This window comes from Hemibagrus wyckioides, linkage group LG15, assembly GCF_019097595.1.
Source record: "Hemibagrus wyckioides isolate EC202008001 linkage group LG15, SWU_Hwy_1.0, whole genome shotgun sequence".
Classification (NCBI taxonomy): domain Eukaryota; kingdom Metazoa; phylum Chordata; class Actinopteri; order Siluriformes; family Bagridae; genus Hemibagrus; species Hemibagrus wyckioides.
Genome location: NC_080724.1, coordinates 12,959,809 through 12,979,808, shown reverse-complemented (window position 1 = coordinate 12,979,808; position 20,000 = coordinate 12,959,809). Strand labels below are relative to the sequence as shown.

Below are 20,000 nucleotides of genomic sequence, written 5' to 3'. Positions count from 1 at the left end.
CATCAAACACACCAAAACACCAACATTCCCCATCAAACACCACAAAACACCAACATTCCCCAACAAACACCACAAAACACCAACATTCCCCATCAAACACCACAAAACACCAACATTCCCCATCAAACACCACAAAACACCAACACCCCCCATCAAACACACCAAAACACCAACATTCCCCATCAAACACCACAAAACACCAACACCCCCCATCAAACACACCAAAACACCAACATTCCCCATCAAACACCACAAAACACCAACACCTCCCATCAAACACACCAAAACACCAACATTCCCCATCAAACACCACAAAACACCAACATTCCCCATCAAACACCACAACACACCAACACTCCCCATCAAACACCACAACACACCAACACCCCCCATCAAACACCACAACACACGGACACCCCCATCAAACACCACAAAACATCAACATTCCCCATCAAACACCACAAAACATCAACACCCCCCATCAAACACCACAACACACCAACACCCCCCATCAAACACCACAACACACCAACACCCCCCATCAAACACACCAAAACACCAACATTCCCCATCAAACACCACAACACACCAACACCCCCCATCAAACACACCAAAACACCAACATTCCCCATCAAACACACCAAAACACCAACATTCCCCATCAAACACCACAAAACATCAACACCCCCCATCAAACACCACAACACACCAACACCCCCCATCAAACACCACAAAACACCAACATTCCCCATCAAACACCACAAAACACCAACACCCCCCATCAAACACCACAACACACCAACAGGCCACATCAAACACCACAACACACCAACACCCCCATCATACGCCACAAAACCCCAACATACCCCATCAAACACCACAACACACCAACACCCCCCATCAAACACCACAAAACACCAACATTCCCCATCAAACACCACAAAACACCAACATCACAATCAGACACGCCCAAACACCAAACACCAGTAAACACCCACAAAAACATTCTAACAAATAGAAATGTTTTCAACCTAAATACCATCACACATCTACACTGTTACATCATGCACCATCGGCTCCTCCCTCACTTTCCTTTTATGGAGTGAATCAGATTCACTGCCTGGAATTACAAAAACACGTCATATTTCCTGTAACCTCGGAATTTATCTGCAGCCACAGGGATGAATGAGCAAGTCGTATTTTATATCTGTCTTAGTGAGCAGAACCCTACCCCTACCCCTACACACACACACACACACACACACAGGATTTAGGTCACATGCATGAGCGTTATCGCCATGTTCTGCCAGGATACAGCCCCATAAACAGCAACTACTGAGTTCATCTCTGGTTCTCATCCATCCCTCACACTATCCCTCCATCCCTCCATCCCAAACTCCCTCGCTCCACCATTCCTCCACTCCCTCTGTGAAGAAGTGATGCCAAAAACTCATCTCCTACATGATGTTGTCTAAGTGTATTCTGTAATCATCTTCATAAACACATTTCAGAGAACACTGATGAAATCCCACAATGCACCACAGCAGCGAGTGTCTCAGACTGACCTACATAGTCAAAACTTCAGCCTTCATGTGTCTTACTGTGTCTTCAAAATCTTTTTTTCTTCTTCCTCACAATTCATAAACTGTTTTTATTCCTTCTATAATTCTGCTTACTGGATACTACAGTAAAACCTCTCTGAAACCTTTCTACAATTCTTCAGTTCAATTTAATGCTCCTGCTTTTTACGGTTCAGTTTATAAATTCTAAAAAAAATCATTTATCAAAAATGTTTTCTATATTTATTCTAAAATAATAACTTTACTCATTTTCCTCTAACTTATTTATTCTACTGTATTATTTAAATAAATTTCAGTTATTTCAATTCTTTTTTTTTTTGTAGTAATAATGAGAGAGTGCAGATGGGCAGAATCAGCTGGGGAAACAAACACTGCTCACATTACTGAGTACTGACGCGCACACACACACCCACCCACACACACACACACACACACACACACACACACATGCAAATAGATAGATAGATATAGACAGACAAATTTGTTCATGGCAGCTGACAGACACATGGGTCAAAGGTCACATGACTATTTTCTGCATCTGGCACACTGACTCTCCCTGCATCTCTCACTCTCTCTCTCTCTCTGTGTCTCTCTCTCACTCTCTCTCTCACACAGACACACACACACACACACAGTGTGTATTAGAGTTGTGTGGCCAAGCTCGTCACACTGTCCGACTCTTTCACATTCGCTGAGTGCAGACTTCACTAAATCCATCCAGCCGAATCTAAAGCCTCCTCCTGTAGAGAGAGCGGCTGACGTCAGCACAGTACACACACACACACACACACTCATGCATAATCTGACTTTCCAACCGCACACTCCATCGTCCTAACCACAAACAGTGTCGATCAGCATACCGTATAACACACTTCTGTTCTGTATGAGGAATAAAACCCTCTGTGTGTCATGCTGCTGTTGGAAAATAATCAACACTGTGTTTTATTTATTAAATCTAATAGCTGCTAACAAAGGCCTTTCTAAAAAAAAAAGTATAAACTCCTCACATTTCACCTCACAGAAAACTTCACCACATCAGTGATATTTAAAATGTAGTTTATTATCAGTGGATCGTATGCCGGATACTTCCCCCTGAATGAGCTGTTACTATGGAAACGATCGCACTTTAGAACCAATGCATTAATATTTGCTACTGTCCGTGCTGCAATTATAGAAAACTAATCAACACGTTCTGACCAATCACAGTGCAGAACTCAACAGCTCTGTGGTGTGAGTATAGTTAGTGTATGTTTTATTCTGCTACAGTCTGAACGATCCGCTCCGCTCTGCTCCGTTCCGGGTGTTGGTAAAACTCCCCGCGTGCACCCGCCCCCGGTTTAAAGCAGTGGTAAACAGCGCGCGCAGGTCCGCCGTGTTTCACAGTGCAGTGTACCCTCACGAGCTCGGCGCGGTGCTCCGGTGTGACCAGGATGGAGCCCGAGCCGCGAGCGCGCTTCGAGCCTCCGGAATAAAAAGTCTCGGAATCCCGCGGGTGGAAAATATATATCTTTTAAATTCTTTGTGTAGCAAAGAATAAACTTCTAAACTTCCTGGTGGGATTTTATACTTCGAGCGCGCGCTGGTGGGTAAAATAAAATAAAAAAATAATCCTATTGAAAACATGCCCTTCGCCAAGCGGACTGTGGAGCCCCAGCAGCTGTGCAGGAGCGCGCACACGGGAGAGAACAGCTCTCCACCGGCGCTGCTGGAGGACCTGTGCGCGGTCAGTAACGCCGCTCTGTCCCGCACCGTGCGCCAGCTGTCGGACGTAGCGCGGCACGCGGGCTCGCTCTTTCACGAGCTGGAGCGGGAGCTGGCGTCCACTGACCGGCGGCTGCGGGATCTGCGGGAGAAAGTGCGCCGCATGGAGAGGAGTACCGAAGAGCTGGACCACAAACAGGAGACAGTGCGTGAGTAAAAAAGCTTTGCACTGTTTATTGTTCTAATTGTTGCTTTTTAACCGGTTTAACGCTGTCTACATTCCGGTGCACCATGGCAACAGTTTGGCTGGAGAAAGTTTTCCAAAGTTTTGTGGAATGTCGCTTGTACTGGTTTTTCTTTTTTTTCATTACAATAAGAGGATAAACATTTGACAGAAAACACATTGCAGTATTTAGTCTGAAGTACAGTGATGTACGATATGAGTCACGTGACTGAGTCGATTCTTGCAAAAAAAACACTATGCATTCAATGGATCTGTGTGTGATTTGATTAATTTGATTTCAGATCTTGATTCAGGCCACAGGGTTTTGTTACTTTGAATACTTACAGTATTTAGGACAGCATACTTTTAGCTTGTTTAATGTGAAACACACACACACACACACACAGTCATATCCAGATCAGTGTCTATGCTGTATTGGGAAATAAACCACCTCCCACATCATATCAGCTCAGTGATGAGGTTAGAGGGGTGCCAATACTTTGTGCAGAGGAAGAGATGGACCACATCTGGAAAGTGAGCAGTATGACAGGTGAACGTGATAAAGTGAACATGGGTGTAAGCAGGAGTAAATAAAAGAGCACAGCCAGTAGTTTTGTGATTGTGAATACTATAAAAGGGGCTTGGCGTTGCTTGATGACATCATCATGTTAACACACAACCTGTCACTTTGTGTGTTTTTTTAGAAATCCCTCTGATAATTTGTACACATTCCAGTGGAAATACGCAGTTAGGAGTTATACACACTGTAGGGGCTCGTCTTCCTTCTCTACTGGGTGTGTGTGTGTGTGTATGAGAGTGCGCGCGCGAGAGAGAGAGAGAGTGTGTGTGTGTGTGTGTGTATGAGAGAGAGAGAGAGAGTGTGTGTGTGTATGAGAGAGAGAGAGAGAGTGTGTGTGTGTGTTTAACGTGATGATGCTCCATTAGACAAGTGCGTGTGCGTCAGTGTTGATCTGGAGTGTGTCATACACCACTGATCTGTTTATACACTGCTTCCATCTTTCTCTCTCTCTCTCTCTCTCTCTCTCTCTCTCTCTCTCTCTCACTCCATAACAGTGCTATTACACAATTATACAACACTAGCAACTACACATTCTTTTTCTTCTGAATCTCTTTTTCTATCTTTCTAGTCAGCTGATTGTCTCTCCTAACACCAACTCTCTCTCTCTCTCTCTCTCTCTCTCTCTCTCTCTCCATTTTTGTCTCCCCCTTCTCCAGAATGCCCCTCTCATTCCCCATTTAACATTCTCTCTCTATTTGCCTTTTCTCTTTCTTTCTTTTTTTCTCACTGCTTCACTTCTTTTCCTGTTTTTTTCATGTTTATCTCTTTGCCTTTTCCCACACTCTTCTTTCACATTTCCTTTCTGTTTTTCCCTTTCCCATTTTTTCCTTTCCCATTTCTCTCAATCTCTCTCTCTCTCCTTCTCTTCTTTTTCTTTAAAAAAAAAGCCCCACCCCCTCACCACAAAGCCCCGCCCTCCTGAGTGATCACAACATGCCCCCTGGGTCTCAGTGAGAGAGTATGGCCCTTTAAAAGGTCAGAGGTCAGGAAGCACTGACAGGCTGACGCTGAGCACCTGTGGATGCAGGAATTCCCACAATGCCCGGCTCTTTCAGCTTTCAGGAAGCTCTGATTGGGAAGCGTTTTATTCTTAGTTTCCCTGCAGGCAGCATTTTATGCAAATGTCAGATTGAGACACGACTTCCTTCCTTCGAGTGCTGCCTGCATGTCATATCTGAATTGAGACACCTCGTCTGTCAGCGTGTTGTCTGGACGTTGGATTGGGACACACCCCATCTCCTTTGATATTATTTTTTTTTTCCTTATCAGGCTCCTCAGCAGGATTTTTAACCAGCATTGGATTGGGACATGACCCAGTGCCATCCAGTCTCTGACTGCTTCCTTATAAGGCAGTCTTGTCTTTATTTCTGTTTCACCCAGAAAGTACTGCACTTGTCACAATGAAACCCAATGCATGTGTCTTTCCAAGTACTGTCTTATTAGTCATCATCTCATTTGAGACACAACCCGCTCCTTTCCTCCATCCTGTTTATAAATAATTATTGACATTTTATACACCTCAAAAGTGTGTAAATGTTGGATTGGGACGTGACTCCATGCTTCAGAGTGCTCCCTGTTTAACAGCACATAGTTTGTCCGTTTTATCCTCCGGATGTTTTGTTATGAAAAGAATGAATTCAAGACCATATTTTACTTCCTTCTTACGGGTGTCGCCTGAGTGGGCGGCATTTCATATTTTCCATTCAGATTGGGAACACGATCTAACTTGTTCCTACAGCCTTTTAGTTTTCCTTTTCAGACGCCTCTTTAGGATTGGGACATGACCCTGATACCATCTCTCCTTATGAGTGTGTACTGATTAGAAGTGAGTTTTCCATTTGAAACACAGCCATAAATCAGACCACCTCTGCTCAGACCTCTAGTCTTTTATCTCACACGTCCTGATTTTCTGTGATTGTATGTGTGTGTGTGTGTGTGTGTGTGTGTGTGTGTGTGAGTCTGTGTTTCATTTCGAATCAGACCCTATAATTACAGTGAAAGAGCAGTCAAAACAAAACCTCACAATTATAGCACACTGTAAAACCGTGTGTGTGTGTGTGTGTGTGTTTGCAATTGTTGTGTTAATGCAGTTGTGAATGCACCTCCCCCTTTGTTTAACAGTGTAGAGTCTAAAGGCACACTGAGCTCATCTCAATTACAATCACTGTTAATGTGTGTGTGTGTGTGTGTGTGCACAATGAATTACTCTACAAAACAGTAGCTACATTAAAGCTAACTAGAGACTTTGAGCTAATTACACTTTCATCTGCTGAGACTCCTGTTACCGTCCTGAAGCTGATTATTCTCCTGGAACTGCACACCTCCAAGTGTTTTATTCCTCTTAGATCACAACCTTCAGTGCACTAAAAAGTGTGTATGTGTGTGTGACATCAGACATGATGCTGACAGAATCAGGCCACAAAATGCTGGAAGCTCTCTCTGTGTTTAGACCAGACATTTTCACATGAGTCACTGTGTACATGTGCCATCCCTGTGCTATGTGTGTGTGTGTGTGTGTGTTGCATAACATCGAGATGTCCCCCTTTAACTCTGTGTTCTATTTACTTCAACAGTTGAGCAGCTAAGTTGCTTGCATAGAAGCGTGTATGTGTGTGTGTGTGTGCGCGTGTGTGGTGCACGTGTCTGGCTTGGTGCCGTAGTCAGAATGTGTGTTGCTTTGAGGGGAATCTGGAAAAGTTCAACACTTTCTCCTCCCTTTAGCTGTGTGTACATTCCCCACACACACACACACACACACTCTGTGTGGAACACTGTTGCTAAGAAACCTGGAAATATGGACGCTACGCAGAAGTTTTGCTAGTGACTGAGACTGTGAACTTAGATTAGTGTTTTATAGATGACGTGAAGGTGCAGTGATGAATAAATGACAAATAAATGAACCATACAGCTACAGTTACATAGAAACAGCACTTAGCACTGAACGCTAACTCCCTATAGGAGTGGGTATATCTCTCTCAAACACACACACACACACACACAGACACACACACACACAACCACACACTCTTGTTAGGGAATATGGATACTGAGCAGGAGTTTAGCTAATGCCTGAGAATGACAGCTTAGCTAGTGTTATTTTTAGCTGGAAATGAGTCAGAAGTGTGGGAAATATCAACATTTACCTCAGATATGTTGTGAAATTAGCAAGAAATGCTTCATGCAGCTACAACTACAATTACACAGAAAAGACACTTAGCATTGATGGACCACTGAGTACATCTTACATCGGTTTTGTTATCAGGGAAAAAAACCCATCAAACTTCTGGCTTTGTGATGTTAAAGTGATGTGGAATCTTTTTTCTAAACACTTTCACACATGACTTCATTTTGATTTTAGAATTAGCCCAAAGGAGCAGATACTCCATTATCACCTCAACCCGTTCCTCAGTCATGTTCTTCTGACAGATGAGTAATGCAAAGTGACACAAAACACATACACCAACACACACACACACACCTCATTTCTCTGCTGTGGTCCTTGCGTAATGTTTGGAGTAAGACTTAAAGCAAAACTCTTTCAGTTTCTCGCAAGCGGTGGGAATCTGATAAGCTCACTAAACATGAAATCCAATCTGAGATTAGCATCTGAGTCTGTGTGTTTGTGTGTGTGTGTTTTAACTCCTAAACAGTTTACGCTCTGTAATGAATAGTCACATTAGTTTTGGAGAAGGCGCACTCTACTGTAGTTCTCTAGAAGTGCCTTATTTGAATGTGATGATGTAACATGAAAATAAATGTTCAGGTGCTGGAACTGAGACGACTCCATGTCACAGGCAGGGAGGATTATAGCGTGTTTATAGGAATGTAATGGACAAAAAATTCAGTCTGAATATTTTTGTATAAACCGACTGGCCACTTTAATAGGAACACCCATATACCTGATTATTCATCCATTCAGCCAATCACATGGAAGAAGTGCTCCAGATCATATGTGTACAGTTCAAAAGCTTCAGTGGATGTTCATGCCAGGGACATTGAAGGTAGCATGGTTGTTGGAGCCAGATTTTAAAAACAGAATTGTGTAAAAAAAAAAAATAAATAAAATGTCTGTTTATGTGGGAAGAAATGACTTGGTGATGATCAGAGGAGAATGGAGAGACTGGTTGGAGCTGACGGGAATATACAGTAACTCACAGAACCACTCTTCACAGCCATGTTGATCAGAAAAGTATCTTTAATTTTGTGTAGTATTCTAGTTTTAAGGGCCTAAGCAGGTCTGTATATTTTTGAGTGTGTGTGTGTGTGTGTGTGACTGCTTGCCATTCTGGTATAGAGGGTGGAGCTCATACAATGGAGCATTAAACCTTAAGAAAGTTCATGAACCCGAAAACTGTGGTAGTGTGACGCACATAGATAATAAACTGGGATTAGTGATTATCTCTGTGTGTGTGTGTTTGTATGTGTTATTTAGGTATTATTCCATTATTTATGGAAATGTATGCCATATTTCCATAGGCACAGCTCAGACAGTCTCAGACCTTTAACCTTTAAGTAATTCCAGCAGCAGGATTATGGCAGTGGATTCAACAAAAATCCACACTAAGAGAAGTTTTGTACATTTTTTAAAATATATAATCTATACAAAAAGTTAATGTAACTCATTAGTAATTATACGATTAAAGCCGATAAATTGAATTAACACACACTCAAAGGATGTATTTATACAAAATGTAGGATGCGAGTGATTTCACCCCAAAAAATGAACAATTCAATTCTTCCCGATGAAATTATTCATGTCTGCTTTGAAAATAAGAGGACTGATGCTTTCACTTATTCATCCATCCATTTTCTATACCCACTAATTAGGGTCACAGGGTTCTGCCAGAGCCTATCCCAGCACACACTGGGTGAAATGCAGGGGTACACCCTGGACAGGTCACCAGTCCATTGCAGGGCCACATATAGACAGACCACCACACACACACAGGCAATTTAGAATTACCAATCAACATGTTTTCGGGAGGAAACCAGAGTACCCGGAGTAAACCCACGCAGGCACAGGGAGAACATGCAAACTCCATGCCTGCTTGAACCTGGGACTCGAACCCAGGACCTTCTTGCTGTGAGGTAACAGTGCTAACCACTAAGCCCTGCGTTCATTTAATGTCTGCAAAAGTAAATAAGTCAACACTTTAATAAAGGAAAAAACAAATAAAACATTCAGCACAAAACAGTAAGTTAATGAGTCACTTAAAAAACGGCAGTGATCTCTCAGAAAAGACATCCGTGATCTCCGTATCAATATTATTTTTATAATTTAATTAACCTGGAGAAATTTAGCAGCAGATGGTTAAGGTAACAGTGAAAGGTAAACACACTGTACTTAAAGAAATATTCAGTAAAAAACCCTTCAGGTTTGATTTCTTCTGAAAAACATCAAAGGCATTCCTTCACTCTTATACCATACTTGGATGAGCCTTACACCACACACACACACACACACACACACACACTGAAGCATCCACACACACTGTGATTTGTGAGATGAGACACACTCTGGTGTCCTGTCTGTGTGGACGAGCTTCACCACGTGTTTATGACTCCTCACAGATAATCATGATAATAACCATAATAATGCCACTTACTTCTGCTCTCCTCTCTCATTTCCAGCGCAGGTAGGTTAAGGCCAGTAATTTGGTCCCAATGAGAGAGAGTGTGTGTGTGTGTGTATGAGTGTGTGTGCGTGTGTGGGTCGTAAATACAGTGTGTGTAATCAGGCAGTGCTTTGTAGTGGTTCCCAGACTCCTGCAAAACGTCTAAAGAAGATTGCAGCCATAAACACCCCATACAATCCAGACTGACCTCTGCACTGCTGGATATTAACCACCTGATCTGTGTGTGTGTGTGTGTTTGGCCTTAACTTCAGCTGACAGTGATAGCGGTCAGAGAGAAAACAATTTCCATTTATTTTTCCCTGGAAGTAAGTTCAGAGTAAAGCCACTCACACAAAAACACACACACAGAGGAGCTTTATTTTCCAGACTATTTCATTTCACACACACTTCATAATCAAAGTGTGATAAATCAGATTCAATTCAAATTCCTCAATTCCTTTCCTTGTATTTTGTTATAAAAATGTGATGTGGAGCTCGGCCAATCACAGGGGCCCATCAGGTCACTGGACCAATCAAAGAATCCGAGAACTTACACACAAACCTTCAGGACACTAGACACTGAAACTCTTCAGCCCAATGAATACCACAGACACTCTTCAGGACATTGAGCCAATCAAAGAAACCAGTCAGGATACTGGACCAATCACAGAGACTCTTTACGACACTAGACAAATCACAGAGACTCTTCAGGACACTGAACCAATCACAGAGTCTCTTCAGGACACTGGACCAATCACAGAGTCTCTTCAGGACACTAGACCAATCACAGAGTCTCTTCAGGACACTGGACTAATCACAGAGTCTCTTCATGATACTGGACCAATCACAGAGTCTCTTCATGATACTGGACCAATCACAGAGTCTCTTCATGATACTGGACCAATCACAGAGTCTCTTCAGGATTCTGGACCAATCAAAGACACACAAAATATTTTTTTAAATTTTCCTTGGGTTAAACGCAATAGCAAAATTATAAAAACTCACAAAAATGAAATAAAAAGAAACTAAAAAAGAAATTTAGGATGAAATAATAGAGAAAAGGCTTCAAATTGTGTTATTATTGAACTCGAATCCGATTTATTCATTAGTGATGTTAATGAATGTTTTCATGTAATGTTTAAGAGAAATGAGTTGACACAGCAGTCAGGGTGAAAGTGTGAGAGTGTACGCGGAGTTTATTGGAGAAACTCCGCATCACACAGAGAAAAGCAGCTAAATTCTCACCCTCCAATCCACCAGTATATGGAAAAATGAATAAATCAAATTAAAACGCTAGCAGTCCTTAAAGCAGACCACCACACTGGCACACTTAATCATTAAACATGTCCAGGAAAGGAAAATTCAAACCAAAGAATAAGTGATGTGGAGAGAGGAAGACGCCACAAACCCCGAGTGCTGAGCGAGAGAAAAGCGACTTGGCAGCACAGAGAGCGAGTGGAAGTGGAAGATGAAACACATTTTTCCTCGATTGCCAGAAACCCAATAAATGCAGCATTCTTTCAGTATGAATAACGCATTCCCTGTTCGGTGATTCTGATGAACCCTACGTTACGTCCTGCGACGCTGAAGGCACTCAGCTCTACACACACACACACACACACACACACAGACAGACATGATGAAAATGAAACTGTGCCTGTTTTATTGATAAGATGTATCAAAGTACCAAAGTATTGGCACCCGCTTGACCCCTGTACACACATGGAAATGGCTAGTAAACATGTAATACATCAGGTTTTTTCTCTCTGTTCTCTACTCATTCTCTTCTAACTCTACCTTATGTTTGTTTTATTTTCGATTTGACCTTTATTGTATATTAAGGTAAGGTATTTATTTTACTGCCTGCTTTAATGCTTAAATTTCACCTGCCTTTCATACTAAACTGTATAAACTGTAATGTGGCAATAAATCTCAGTTTATTGCCTCCTTGGCTAAATAATGATAGAAGCACCAATAAAGTGTTTTACATGAAGCAGAATGAGGGATAAGGACATGAGAGTATAAAGAGAGATAGATGAGAAAGAGGAGAGAAGTAGAGGAGAGAGGATTGGGAGACGAGACGGAGAACGTGTGTGTATCTGGGTTGTGTTTGTGAATGAAGCTGGCTGCCTGCTCGTCTGGACCACAGTAGCATTCCTCCTCTCTTCCTCTCTAACTCTAACTAACACACACACACACACACACACACACACAGAACAACCCTGACATTTCCTTTATCACCTTTTGGTATGTGTGTGTGTGTGAATTCATCCTGATTTGAACGTCCCTGAGCTAGTTCATGTCCAGGTCTCACTCTCACACGCTCTACAGAACTCTGTACTACTGCTATTGTAATCATAAAGACTGTCCTGGCCATTTTTTCTGAAGCTGAGAATGTTTGAACCCAGACTTTTGGACAGTTGATGAAGTGTAAATGCTGTTTTCTGTCCTGGGAAGAAGTCCTAAGATCTCAGCCCTGGTCCTCTTCAAAAACAGTGGTCTGGGCTTCATCTGAATCAGGTGTGGAAGTGATGAGAAGCTATGCTGAGGAAGGTGATTGGTTGAATTTGTCAGTTGCTCCTGTGTGATGAAGTGCTGTGTATCCTAAAAGCACTTGGATAGAACAGGAAATGATTAAAAAACCCAGCAAACCGTGTGTTGAGCCGTGTGTTGAGCCAACCTGAGCGCATATGGAATAGCTGTACACAAATGGTATGTGAATGTATATGTGAGATTATAAACCCCGCCCCCAAATGAACCTAGAATCAGACTCCAGTGTAAAAATTATTAACAGAATTAAAATGATTTAAACAGAACGAATTTTAATGTATTGCTGCTTAAAATTCAGTGTGAACCTGCACAATTTACCCAATTTAACACAAAAACCGAAATAGTTTGCTGTCAACTGAACTTTAAACAAGACTTTGCTGAGAAATCAGGCAACAATGAGAACTTGGGTCGTAGCATAAATCAGGGAGGAATTTAGCTGAAAATGGCATGAAATGGCGTATTTGTGACTTTAGAAGCAAACGGTTGCTTGAACAGTGGCATGTTGGACTTTAGTTTATTGTGTGAGACATCAAGGCATCAAGGCAGTGTAATATGGGCTTGGGAAAAAGTCTAGCAGTAACTTGCGTACACACACACACACACACACACGCATAGAGTCAAGAAGCCTGCTTTGTGTGTGTGGGGACTTCCCACGACATCTGAGACACATCCTGATACTTCCAAGAAGTCATGATACAAAGCTGGGAATTGTGTGTTATCACAGTGTGTGGAGTCACATACACACTTCCATACTCACACACACTTCTGTACATACACACACCCCACCGAGAGCAAAACTGTGACCATGAAGAGAAAGGAATATAAAACTCTCAACCTCGTTTACTTCATTTCTTCTTCTGTCTCCTTTCTTTTCTTTTATTCTCCATCATTAACGCTCCATTAGAGCTCAGAAATCTGACTTTATTCCACTCTGGGGAGCTTATAACATTTCAGGTCTTTTAGATACACACACACACACACACACACACAAACACACACGCTGGAACTTCCACCGGAATTGTAACGGAAGAATTCGACACACTTCAGAGGATCCATAAGCTTTTAAGAGCTCAAAGAAACCATTGTAGTGTTATGACACACAGAGGAGGATGTTGTGTTCCGTATCTCTCTCTCTCTCACACACACACACACACACACACTCAGACACACACACACACATTTACATACACACTCACACACTCTCAAATGCACACACTTACATACACACTCTCACACACACATATACACACCCACACAGTCTCACATACAAACATACACACCCACACACACCCTCACATACACACACACTCTCTCTCTCTCACACACACACACACACACACAAACGCACACACACACACCATGTGTTTGTAATATTTCAGAACATTACGTCACCACACTTCACAGAGACTCTGATGTTATCTGAAGCTCCGAAACCAACTAGTGACTGAACTACAGATAAATACAGATCAATAAAAACTTAAAATAAATGAAACCTAAATTAAAGTTAGACTGAAAATCATACAGTCAGCAAAAAATATCAATCGGAATATCGACTGAAATAAATGCAGATCTGAATTTTTCACTAAATAAAATACATGGACAGAAATAAATACAGAATGCTCGTAGCTACCATTGGTATTGTTGTTAGCTTGTTGAGCTAGTTCAGAGATTTTATTCTTTGGATTAAATTGATAAATAATCTCTAACCTGGTCGCTGGACTTCATTATCTAAATATCAATATCTAGCTAGTATAATCTCGCTAATAGCTACATAACAAAGTAGTAAAATGTCCCATTGATTCTTTGATTTAGCTAAACATATCAATCTAAACAGCTAGCTAACAAAACAGCTGAATCCCAACAACCACTGAATTAGCTAATCCCACATATCGAAACAGCTAGCTAGCTGGATAATAAGTTATTTTCACACTATTAAATAAAGTGTTAGATAAGCTTGCTCCACACGGTAATTTGCTAAGTGTTCTGTGGTAAAGATGGCGTCGACTTTAACAGACTTTAACAGAGGCTAGTGCAGAGATTAGCCTGATGTTTCCTCACAGCATGCTAACGTGTCGAGTCTGGAGTGGATTTATTGTGATCATTGATCCTCTGTTTATAGGAAATTTGTGGTTTGAGACACACACACAGTGTGTTTGATTGATTTAGCAGATTTGGAAGTGATGAGAGCTGAAAGACCCGTCTGCTGCGAGACCACCAGCGCGAGAGAGCGAGAGCTCGCAACATTCAGCATTTTCCCCCTGAAGCGAGCTGGCAGGAGAAACAAGCCTGAAGGCTCCACGATGGATCAGAGCTGTGGTTTCAACACACTCACACATGAGCCTTTTAAACAATACACACGTCCTGATACACTGTAAAAAAAATCACACTTTTCTACTTATATCTAGTGCAAATTAGCACAGTTAGCACACAGTGGGTCCTGGGTTAGCACGTAGTTCGCTAATGATTAGGCCACATTTGCTCCACATGGCTAGTTAGCATGGCTAGTTCACTATTAGCACAGTTATTCAACTATCAAGTAGAAAATTTCGGATGACTTGTAAACAAAACTACAGTAACAGCTCATTAGCATGAAACATAGTTTTGTGTATAGATTTTGTCATGCAGCTTTCTGCTAATTGTGTGGAAGATACTCAGCACCTGCTACTAATCCCACAACTGTGGATTGGTTGCCTTTGACACGCCCCACTCTCTGACTTCCTGTTTTGAATGGAAATACATGAACCTGCAAAATCAAATCATGGCATCATAACAATCTGTAATCATGTTAAGATGGTTATTACCACAACCAGCTGTGTGTGTGTGTGTGCGTGTGTGTGTGTAAATTCTGTTCGTTTGACCCTTTAGTGAGAAACCACAACAAATTCCTTTGGTTAAAAATTCACTGTCCTTAGTGCTCGGCCTACGTGTCTTCAGTGCTTTGGATCTTCACTGCACACATTTATACAGGTTTTACACACATTTTCACAAACACACATTTTCACACACACACACACACACACACACACACATACAGACTGCACACTTGCACTGAAACTGGCTTCACTCTGTAATGTGAAGTGTGTCTGCGTTTGTTTTTACGAACCAGTCAAGTCTTTCTTGTGGTTTTTTGGCTACTTTTGTTTTCAGGCTTAAATATTGTTCTTGGAATAAGTAGGGACCTGCTGACTCACTTTCGGGAATCGGTGTGTGTCTGTGTGTGTTTGTGTGTGTGTGCGTGTGTGTGTGTGTGTGTGTGAGAGAGAGAGAGAGAGAGAGAGAGAGAGAGTGAATGAGTGGGCGTGTTACGTCATAGGACCGAGGGTCATGAAGTCACTAATAGAATCAAATCCAAGTTCTCTGGGGAGCAGTGTTTGTTTGTGTGTGTGTGTATGTGTGTATGTGTATGTGTGTGTCTGGGACTAACCAGCATGGAAAGTACCAGAATGGGTGTGTGTGTGTGTGTGTTGTAACATTTTAATGATTTAGTGTTGTTTTAGGTGAAGTTTTTGGACAGAGAGACAGGAAGGTTGAGTGTGTGTGTGTGTGTGTGTGAGGGTTATGTGGTATGTGGTTGTGTAAGTGTAATTGAAAGCAGCTTTGAATGGGTTCAGAGCTACAGCAGCCCCTATCTGTCTCATGGCCTGTGTGTGTGTGTGTGTGTGTGTGTAAATGTCCTCGTGTTGATTAAAACAGAAAATGTGTGTTTGTTTACAAGTGTCATGGCCACCATTTAAATCCAGTTTCCTCATATTAAAGCCTGGAGTCTGGTTGTCATCGAAACCGTTGACTGTTGAACCTTGTAAGGAAATATAGCTATAAATCTAGCTAGGCTAAGTAAATGTAGCTATCGATGTAACTAGCTCACGTTTTGATCACTTGAGCATGTGATACTGTTTGTTTCCCCACCGTTTGGCTCTGAGGTAACGGCCCAGCTTAGATCTCGTCTCATCTGACAGAGTTCTTCTTCGTTCTCATCACTCTTAATGTTTATGAAACGGAATAAAATTGTGATTGGATTACCTCAGACATTCATGAGCCATGGGCGGGAAAAAACCCTGAGAGAATCTGTGAGAGAACGACTCAATGTTAGCAGATTCATTTAGTGCTAACTAGAAAACTTAGCAAGGTGCCCATACTGCCTGTCTAGATTAGATTAGATTTCTCTACATGTTTTATTTTATTAACCACCAGAGTGTGTGTGCTGTCACTATTCCACCATAACTGCTTTTTCATTTCAGTTTCATTCACAAGCTGCTGTGAATATTTGCTCTTTTTCTGAAGGTTACATGCAGGTCAGAATGAATGGTGTGTGGGTGTGTGTTTGTGTGTGTGTGTGTGTTTTCATAGCCCCGGATGTTTTGGGATTGCACTAAGTGTGTGTGGTTTTGTTGTCTGCGCATGTTTGAGTAAAAGCCTGAAAGTATAACTGCATAACTGAGTGTGTGTGAGTATGTGTGTATGTGTGTGTGTGTGTGTGTGTGATTGTGTCTGCTCATGTGATCTTCCAGATGGTTGTGTTACTGAGAGCTGCAACATAACACACACACACACGCACGCACACACACACACACAAGATTATAATTTGTGACCTATATAGTGAATAGGGCGTATGATTTGGGACCGACCGGTGAGTGTGTGTCCACAATATATTCCATAGGGTGTGTGATTTGGGACACGCCCACAGAACAGTTGATTTTGATCAGTTCACAGTTTTGACCCTTAATAACCAGAGTGTGTTTGATCACAAACCACGATGCATCAGTAAAGTAGGGAGTGTGTAAACAGTTCCAGTGTTTTACCGAGCGTTTTGATGGAGGTCGAGCTGAGGGCGTGGGAGACACATACTCACTCTGATCGCTAGCCATGAAGTGTGACAGAATGTGTGTGTGTGTGTGTCGGGTTACACACTCCTGCCCCTTCGGCAAAGACACCTGATACACTGAGAACCATCAGAGGGATGCATCTTAGATGATCTATGTCTGTGTATATGTGTGTGTGTGTGTGTGTGTGTATGTGTGTGTGTAGGAACACAGATGGAATTTTACATATAATTAATGCAAGCATCAAAGGAAAGAAAAGAATGGAAGGCAGAAGTAGAAAGAAAGACAGAAAGAAATACAGACAGATAGACAGACAAGCACAGAGATACAAACAGATAGACAAGCACAGAGATACAGACAGATAGACAAACACAGAGATACAGACAGATAGACAAGCACAGAGATACAGACAGATAGACAAACACAGAAATACAGACAGATAGACAAACAGAAATACAGACAGAGAGACAAACACAGAAATACAGACAGATAGACAAGCACAGAAATACAGACAAGCACAGAAATACAGACAGATAGACAAACACAGAAATACAGACAGATAGACAAACATAGAAATACAGACAAGCACAGAAATACAGACAGATAGACAAGCACAGAAATATAGACAGATAGACAAGCCCAGAAATACAGACAGATAGACAAACACAGAAATACAGACAGATAGACAAGCACAGAAATATAGACAGATAGACAAACACAGAAATACAGACAGATAGACAAACACAGAAATACAGACAGATAGACAAACACAGAAATACAGACAAGCACAGAAATACAGACAGATAGACAAACACAGAAATACAGACAGATAGACAAACACAGAAATACAGACAGACAGATAGACAAGAACAAAAATACACACATAGACAAGCACAGAAATACAGACAGATAGACAAGCACAGAAATACAGACAGATAGACAAGCCCAGAAATACAGACAGATAGACAAACACAGAAATACAGACAGATAGACAAGCACAGAAATATAGACAGATAGACAAACACAGAAATACAGACAGATAGACAAACACAGAAATACAGACAGATAGACAAGCACAGAAATACAGACAGATAGACAAACACAGAAATACAGACAGATAGACAAGCACAGAAATATAGACAGATAGACAAGCACAGAAATACAGACAGATAGACAAACACAGAAATACAGACAGATAGACAAGCACAGAAATACAGACAGATAGACAAGCACAGAAATACAGACAGATAGACAAACACAGAAATACAGACAAGCACAGAAATACAGACAGATAGACAAGCACAGAAATACAGACAAGCACAGAAATACAGACAGATAGACAAGCACAGAGATACAGACAAACACAGAAATATAGACAAACACAGAAATACAGACAGATAGACAAACACAGAAATACAGACAGATAGACAAGCACAGAAATATAGACAGATAGACAAACACAGAAATACAGACAGATAGACAAACATAGAAATACAGACAAGCACAGAAATACAGACAGATAGACAAGCACAGAAATACAGACAGATAGACAAGCCCAGAAATACAGACAGATAGACAAACACAGAAATACAGACAGATAGACAAGCACAGAAATATAGACAGATAGACAAACACAGAAATACAGACAGATAGACAAACACAGAAATACAGACAGAGAGACAAACACAGAAATACAGACAGATAGACAAGCACAGAAATACAGATAGATAGACAAACACAGAAATACAGACAGATAGACAAACACAGAAATACAGACAGATAGACAAACACAGAGATACAGACAAACACAGAAATACAGACAGATAGACAAACACAGAAATACAGACAAACACAGAAATACAGACAGATAGACAAGCACAGAAATACAGACAGATAGACAAGCCCAGAAATACAGACAGATAGACAAACACAGAAATACAGACAGATAGACAAGCACAGAGATACAGACAAACACAGAAATACAGACAGATAGACAAACACAGAAATACAGACAAACACAGAAATACAGACAGATAGACAAGCACAGAAATACAGACAGATAGACAAACACAGAAATACAGACAGATAGACAAACACAGAAATACAGACAGAGAGACAAACACAGAAATACAGACAGATAGACAAGCACAAAGATACAGACAAACACAGAAATACAGACAGATAGACAAACACAGAAATACAGACAAACACAGAAATACAGACAGATAGACAAGCACAGAAATACAGACAGATAGACAAACACAGAAATACAGACAGATAGACAAACACAGAAATACAGACAGATAGACAAACACAGAGATACAGACAAACAGAAATACAGACAGATAGACAAACACAGAAATACAGACAAACACAGAAATACAGACAGATAGACAAGCACAGAAATACAGACAGATAGACAAGCCCAGAAATACAGACAGATAGACAAACACAGAAATACAGACAGATAGACAAGCACAGAGATACAGACAAACACAGAAATACAGACAGATAGACAAGCCCAGAAATACAGACAGATAGACAAACACAGAAATACAGACAGATAGACAAGCACAGAAATACAGACAGATAGACAAACACAGAAATACAGACAGATAGACAAACACAGAAATACAGACAGATAGACAAGCACAGAGATACAGACAAACACAGAAATACAGACAGATAGACAAACACAGAAATACAGACAAACACAGAAATACAGACAGATAGACAAGCACAGAAATACAGACAGACAAGCACAGAGATACAGACAGATAGACAAACACAGAAATACAGACAGATAGACAAGCACAGAAATACAGACAGATAGACAAACACAGAAATACAGACAGACAGAGAGACAAGCACAGAAATACAGACAGACAGAGAGACAAGCACAGAAATACAGACAGACAGATAGACAAGCAC

The 20,000-nt window shown here is 41.2% G+C and overlaps 1 protein-coding gene across 2 annotated transcripts in view; it reads left to right on the top strand.

Annotated features, from left to right (window-relative positions):
• Positions 1–2,965: 2,965 nt before the first annotated feature.
• Positions 2,966–20,000, top strand: part of nhsa (Nance-Horan syndrome a (congenital cataracts and dental anomalies)) — a 40,972-nt gene continuing 23,937 nt past the window's right edge. The window contains exon 1 of one of the 2 annotated variants that reach the window (XM_058409412.1): positions 2,966–3,490. In XM_058409412.1, coding sequence (XP_058265395.1) covers positions 3,202–3,490 — 289 coding nt within the window. In that variant the 5' untranslated portion in view covers positions 2,966–3,201. The remainder of the gene's footprint in view (positions 3,491–20,000) is intronic. The other variant, XM_058409414.1, reaches the window with a different exon arrangement.